Here is a 7,628-nt window from a genome sequence, read left to right on the forward strand (position 1 = left end):
GTCAGTTAAGAACAAATTCGTATTTACAATGACAGCCTGGAAACAGTGGGTTATCTGCCTTGTTCAGGGGCAGAACAACAGATTTTTACCTCGTCACCTCGGGGATTTGATCTAGCAACCTCTAAGTTACTGGCCCAATGCTCTAACCACTAGGCTACCTATTTATCTCAGACACAGAACAGACACTTCAGAACAAACTTCCCTTAGATGTATTTTTTATCTGTTACATGTAGTGAATCTGTTATTCAGTGCATTTGTATGAGCTAACAGCAGTAAAGACAAAAATATATTATCATCTGCCAAAAATGTAATATATATTTTTGATACTTTAATAACCTGATATGGATAGGGGGCAGTATTTTCACGGCCAGATGAAAAAACGTACCCGATTTAAACTGGTTACTACTCTTGCCCAGAAATAAGAATATGCATATTATTAGTAGATTTGGATCGAAAACACTCTGAAGTTTCTAAAACTGTTTGAATGGTGTCTGTGAGTATAACAGAACTCATATGGCGGGCAAAAACCTGAGAAAAAGTCAACCAGGAAGTGGAGGATCTGAGAATTGTACTTCTTCCCTTTCGAAACTACAGTATCTGTGGTGTTACGTTACACTTTCTAAGGCTTCCATTGGCTGTCTAAAGCCTTCAGAAAGTGGTTTGAGCCTTCTCCTGTCACTGGGCAGAGTATAGGAGCTCAGTTACTGAGTGGTCTGCCTGGCAACAAAGGGATTGGATATGCGCGGTCCCGCGAGCTGTTTTTTCTTTTTCTCCTTGAATGAATACGCTATTGTCCGGTTGGAATATTATCGCAATTTTGCGTAAAAAATACCATAAAAATTGATTTTAAACAGCGTTTGACATGCTTCTAAGTACGGTAATGGAACATTTTGACTTTTTGTGTCTCGAATTGCGCTCGCGCGTTAGCCTTTGAATAGTGACCTGAACGCACGAACAAAACGGAGGTATTTGGACATAACTATAGATTATTTTGAACAAAAACAACATTTCTCGCCGTGATGGCGAGCTATGTACTCAGAATATTGAAAAATGTGCTTTCTCCGTAAAGCTATTTTAAAATCTGACACAGCGGTTGCATAAAGGAGTTCTGTATCTATAATTCGTAAAATAATTTTAATGTATTTTATCAACGTTTATGATGAGTATTTTTGTAAATTCACCGGAAGTTTTTGGTGGGAATAGATTTTCTGAACATCACGCACCAATGTAAAATGCTGTTTTTGGTTATAAATATGAACTTGATTGAACAAAACACACATGTATTGTGTAACATAATGTCCTAGGAGTGTCATCTGATGAAGATTGTCAAAGGTTAGTGCTTTATTTAGCTGTGTTTTGGGTTTTTGTGACATATATGCTTGCTTGGAAAATGGCTGTGTGGTTATTTTGGTCTATATACTCTCCTAACATAATCTAATGTTTTGCTTTCGCTGTAAAGCCTTTTTGAAATCGGACAATGTGGTTGGATTAAGGGGAAGTGTATCTTTAAAATGGTGTAAAATAGACGTATGTTTGATAAATTTAAATTATTGGATTTTTGAGGTTTTTCGTATTTCGCGCCACGCTGTTCCATTGGATATTGGCTACGCGTTCCGCTACCAGAACGTCTGTCCTCAACAGGTTTTAAGGGGTATTAAAATTCAAAATCAAATACCTAAATGATCCTTGGTATGATCTTCCGAATAGCTTAGTAGAACCCCCCTCTTCCCCTGGCTTAACATATTCACTTAGGATTTCATTTGGTGAAGTCGATAGAACTGAAAATGAATAAATGCAACAAACATGTCTCTGTCGTTGGCAAATACAGTAATTTTCAGATAACTTAAACATTTGTGACTCATTTCAGGAAACAAGGTGTATGTCGCGCATCACTACTTCAAAGGAGAGCCATTTGAACGTAAACTTTTTTGTCAGAAATGCCTTCTGGAACATGTGAACTTTCATGTGCCTTAATAACAAACTCGTATGCCATCTGTAAATATGAATAATATTGTTCGATTACAAGCCTAGTTAGTTTGCCACATAAAAAAACAACATCCTAGCCACGATTTTCTGAGATAATGAGTGGGCTGGGCATGCCGAGGGATGAGTTCGGATTGGTCTGCCATTTAGCACGCTTTTTTGAAAGATAGCATGTAGTAGAACTGCATAAGTGTTGCTCTCCACCTTCTGAAGAACCAAGTTTTGAAATAAGTGGAATTACAATATGATAGCTAAGGAGATGGAGAAAATTCTGGCGTTTGATTGCAAATATCCAGACGGAGACGAAAAGAGAAAACACAGAATGCTGTTGTATAAAACACCTGTCTCCGTATTACATCTTCAAACAAAGGGCAACCATGGCATCCGTTATAGAGAGGGAGAAGCGTCCATCCATGTATACGGGTAAGATAGTCGAGCTAGCTACATTTTCAGATGTTGCACATTTCTAATTTTGTCGGGAAAGTTGTTTTCATTTCATGTTAAAGTGTACTGTTAGCTAGCTAGCTGATGTTAGTTGGCTGGCTCGCTAGCTAACATTACTTGTATGAGATCTGTGTAGTTATATTATTCGTATCTCAGATCCATTTGCATTGCTAGTTATAGTCTAATGCTATCTAGCTAACATTGAACCTGGTTGGTTAGCCACCTCTAGATTAATGCAGGGTAGTAACGTTGGGATTATAGTTCATTGTTTAGCTAGCTACATGTCTAAACAAAATATTCCACTATGCAAGTAACCATATCAATAGAATGTTCATGATGTCACTGCGACAACTGTCGATAGAGGTGGCTCTGGCTACCTACTCGCTCTGGCTACCTACTTCGCTCTGGCTACCTACTCCGATTTCAAAGTACTCTCATCTCAGTGTGCCAGAGCGCGGAATAACTAACGAATTTATGAATGCTCAACACGTGCTGAATATGGCCAGTGTCAGTAAATGTTGGCAAAAAAGCGTAAATAAATTGTTCACCAATGTTCTGGTTAACATAAAAACAGCCTAACCAGCTCTGCTAGGGTGAGTAAAATGGTCAGAGTGAGCTGTTCGCTCATATTTTATCTATTGTGTTATTGACTGTACCCTTATTTATTCCATGTGTAACTCTGTGTTGTTGTTTGTGTCGCACTGCTTTGCAGGACGCAGTTGTAAATGAGAACTTGTTCTCAACTAGCTTAACTGGTTAAATAAAGGTGAATAAAATAAAATAAATAAAACATTTGTGTCTGGAAGTAGCTAGCAAGCTAGCCAATGTTAGCCAGTTAGCTTGGGCGCTTGACTACTGTTGTTATGATCAGAACGCTCGGACAACCCTACTCCACAGTCCAGTGTGCGCTCTGAATGCTCTGAGATCGAAACGCTCTGAATTTACGAATGGACATTCAAGTTTCGAATGTGCAGTGCACACTCCAGATTACTTTTATGAATACACCCATAGTATAAACCAGCCTTCAGTTTTGAAATCTTTGGTTATTTAGTACATGGCCTCACATGTGAATCCTTAAAGACCTGGGTGGGGCTAAGGCTTTAGAGGGTGTGAACGATGCTGAATGGGTGTAGACAAGGAAGAGCTCTCCTATAGGTGTACCAAAACATTCAAGGGCATTTTCTCAAAAGGGAAGTTAGATGTTTATCAACTTTCAAAGCAGAATTACTTTCCCATTGTTCCTCAACTGTAGTGTATGATATACCATCTTCTAGCTCTGAGTTTCTACTTTTGTCCAATGTAAAAACCACTATTTCAAATTTTACTACATAAGACCGAATCGAGCCGATCGGTCACATTTACTCGAAAGGCACATATTTGAAGAAGGCTTTACACTAAGCAGTGTGTTCATTTAACACTTTTCCAGTGTCTATATGTGTCCACAGACTCTACACATTCAGTGTTGATTTAACACTCTCAGTGTTAATTATCATGAATAATTATAATTTTTACAAACAGTCCATTTTGTTATCCTGATGTTCATCAAATGCAATCGCCATCTTAAATTATTAACCAAGGTCTAACATGACCATTAACGAACCATAGGGTATAACAATGACGTAAACAGTAATGTAATGCATGATGTAAAATAAAATCTGAAAAAAATCTTAAACAATAAAACAACATCTGTTTGGTTTATAGTTGTATTACTTTCCATTATTTAGATCGATAGATGTTAATGTTTAGCATGTTAAAAAATTGTCTTCAATCATTAAGTATTTCATTCTAGGCTAAATTGATATTAATATATGAAATCCCTCCAAACCATATGCAAATGATAATATATTTAGACTAATTAAATGCACTACAGGCCACTAAATACCCTGGTTTAAATTAAGATATGGATTTCTCACCATTCCTGTAGGGTTGTGATAGGTCCATTTGCTGTCATCTAGTGGTCATTTTGCTCAATTGCCCTCAGCTATGTTTAGACTGTTGTTGTTCATGTTTTGTTGTGTTCTAGTGTACTATGGAATATATTGCTTTCTTGTTCTTGACACTTCTCCCAGTCATGTTTGGGGTTGGAACTACCTTTCTGGGTGTTCTGGTGCTTCTAGCTTGGAGTTGTATTTTTTTGTGATGGCACAGTTACAGTGTTTCACTTTTTAATCTGTATAGTATTGCTTACTAGGTGTGTCCAATCAATTTTGTAACCACTCCCTCTTCAAATTAGGGCTAATTGGAAAAGCTGTTCAAAAGAGGACATTTTATTATTTCTTTGTACTCCCTGACGAAGGCCATGCAGCCGAAATGCGTCGGATTTTTTAAAACCCTTGTTTCTATTGAACATGCCATACAAATAAAGGCATTTTAATTAATTATATGAAGAGTGCCTTGGTCCTCCTTTCTTTTTGAATTAAATGCACTGTTATGTTTTTGGTTCTTCATCAAATAAATATCAGGCATCAAATAAATATTTCAAATAACTTGCATATATTCAAATACCTTCAAATATTATTTGCTTTTCTGAGACCTATATTTGAATATCAAAGGTAATAGTTGCCAGATTTTGCCTTTAGCTGTTTCTCTATATTCAACCTCTTTGAGTATTTGAAAAGTTGGTATTTTCAAAGAAACTACACAATACAAAAAAATTCTGTCCAGATCTGTTGCAGGGTGAGGTTGCATAGTCACAGCTGTAGCAGGACTCATCAAACTCAACTAATTGTGAACATAACCTTATGAAACTGAATGTGGGTCTTCTTACCAAGGTGCAGGGTGAGGTTAACAGAGGAGGGGTGAGAGAGTGAATGTGGGTCTTACCAAGGTGCAGAGCGAGAGAGTGAGTTGTTCTTACCGAGGCGCAGGGTGAGATTAACAGAGTTAGGGTGCTGGACTCTGTAGAACATGGACTGGCTCTGCCACCAGGTGGGTTCCTCGTCCGTGTGGAAGTCCGTCAGCAGGCTGGCGTTGTGGCTGAGGCCCATGTCCGACACACTACAGTGGTGGCAGGAGCGCGTCGAGCTCGTCTGCATGCAGTAATCCTCTGGCGGTGAACCGCACACATTGGAAGCCATGATCGTGCGGTTAAAGGCTGCGTTCTCGAACTTGGGCATGCAACGGCTAGGGACGCCCTCGTCGTCATCGTAGCAGGAGTCCATGGCCCCGTGAACGAAGGAGAGGGAGCAGAGAAGGAGGGCGAGGAGGAGTGGGGTGGTCAGTGGGATATCCATGACCAGGGAAAGTCACACACAGAGACACACACAAGGTCAGTTAAAATGTAACACTCACACACTCCTAAACACACTGGTAGAGAAATCCCGCAGATGTCTCAGAGAGGTCTATGTTCTTCTGTTTTTCCCCCTCTCTTCATCTATGTCCTTCTCTCTCTTGTTCTCGCTTTCTTCTCCAACATATGTTCTCCCTCTGGGAACTAAGTGAAGTTACTGGGGGAACCCCTCTCACCAGGGATAGGAGGAGAGAGACATGGGAGGGAGGGAGGGACAGACAGACAGAGGGATAAGAAAGAGAGGGAAGAGGGGGCACGTACACTCCCCCTCCTGCTGGCCACAGAAAGGACTACGGTCCCCAGTATAAAGATGCAGATTCACAGTAAAACCATAGTGATGTTCATTATGGCACATTGTGGCAAAACGTATTTGTGCTTTAATTGGAAAATTTCAGGCTCTACCTCCCTGTTTGACTCCATTTCTAAAAGTTGTCCACCTACATTGCCCAGGTGGAAGAAACTACCTACCATTACATATTTGAATAATGTCACAGCCGTGATTGAGACTGTTAAAAACCTTTCCATTGCACACTCTGTATTATACTAGAGAGTCTATGAGTACACAGGGTGCCTATACCACTTATGGAGAAATGCAGTATGATTATGGTGATGAATGTGTTGGTGGTTAGCATCACAATGGGGATTCTGGTAAGTGCTGACTTCAGTGAGCCTCTTCAGAAGGACAACAGAACCTACCTGTAACATAGATACAGAAATACAGAAGACAGAGTGGAATGTGTGCAACCTGTTAAGTTGCTTGAGGCTTATGGTGGCTCTGAAAAAAAAAAACATACTGTCTTGGATATACTTTAAAATGCATTGGGAGGAAAAGTGTATATCATCCGCAAAACTTACACAGATTGTCGTGTTTGACAATGTAAGTTAGGGGAAGTGTCAGCATGAGCAGGTTGTGAATCAGGCAGGTGTGTACAGGTGGGTGTACAGGTGGGTGATGCAGAAGTCAGGTGGAAACTGTGAGGCTACGACAGTGGAGTGATGACAATCTAACAGTGAATGTGTTGGCAATGTTGTGTGGTTGACTGTTGAATTATTTAAACTAACAATAGGCTTGCAATGATGTCATGGTCAGAAGACAAAACATATACATGTGTCTAAAGGAGAAAGAGAGAGGGCATAAGAAAGTGAATGAGAAATTAGTGAACAGGTGAGCAGAGTGAGATACAGAGAGGAAGAGAAAAGACAGAGGGGAAGAAAAGGAGAGCGTAAAAGAGGTTGGTAGGTAGAGAAGGATTCAGTGTGTGTGTGTGTGTGTGTGTGTGTGTGTGTGTGTGTGTGTGTGTGTGTGTGTGTGTGTGTGTGTGTGTGTGTGTGTGTGTGTGTGTGGATGAAGGCGAGAGAGCGAGAGAAAGATGGACAAGGAGGTAGAGAGGTGAAGGGGGAGTCAGGGTAGGAGTTGTGGACAGAGGGAGGTGTTTGGAGTGTGTTGTAGATTTATGATCCTTGGGGATTTACTGCTTCTCCTCTACCATATCTTCTTGTGATTGATCTGATTTATTACAGCTCTTGCACCACTCAGCTAGGGACGTTGTAAAGGGGACATCCATTTGCAGTGAAATCCTCTGCTGACTGCCGGCAGAGAGGGAGAGAAGGAGGAAGAGGGAGGGAGAGAGATGGAAGTAGAAGGGGAGGGAGAGATGGATTGGGAAAGGGAGAGAGGGAGATAGGGTCAGGGAAAAATGGAACGATGGGAGAGAATAGTGCTTCTTCAAGCAGGCATTACATTCAACAGGGGTTACATATGGTGTGTGTGTGCCTGTGTGAGTGCGTGACCGTGTGTGGAGCCGTGTGTTTATGTCAGTGGAGGCTGGTGGAAGGAGCTATAGGAGGACCAGCTCATTTTAATGATTGGAATAAATGTAATGGAGTCAAACGTGGTTTCCATCCTCATAGC

General features: G+C 40.5%; 1 protein-coding gene across 1 annotated transcript in view; it reads right to left on the reverse strand.

Annotated features, from left to right (window-relative positions):
* Positions 1 to 5,875, reverse strand: part of LOC106562972 (laminin subunit gamma-3) — a 259,791-nt gene extending 253,916 nt beyond the window's left edge. Inside the window, exon 1 of the mRNA XM_014128127.2 lies at positions 5,285 to 5,875. Within this exon, the coding sequence (XP_013983602.2) occupies positions 5,285 to 5,660 (376 nt within the window). The 5' untranslated portion in view covers positions 5,661 to 5,875. The remainder of the gene's footprint in view (positions 1 to 5,284) is intronic.
* Between the last annotated feature and the right edge of the window lie 1,753 nt (positions 5,876 to 7,628).

Source organism: Salmo salar, chromosome ssa11 (genome assembly GCF_905237065.1).
Source record: "Salmo salar chromosome ssa11, Ssal_v3.1, whole genome shotgun sequence".
In the NCBI taxonomy this organism is placed as follows: domain Eukaryota; kingdom Metazoa; phylum Chordata; class Actinopteri; order Salmoniformes; family Salmonidae; genus Salmo; species Salmo salar.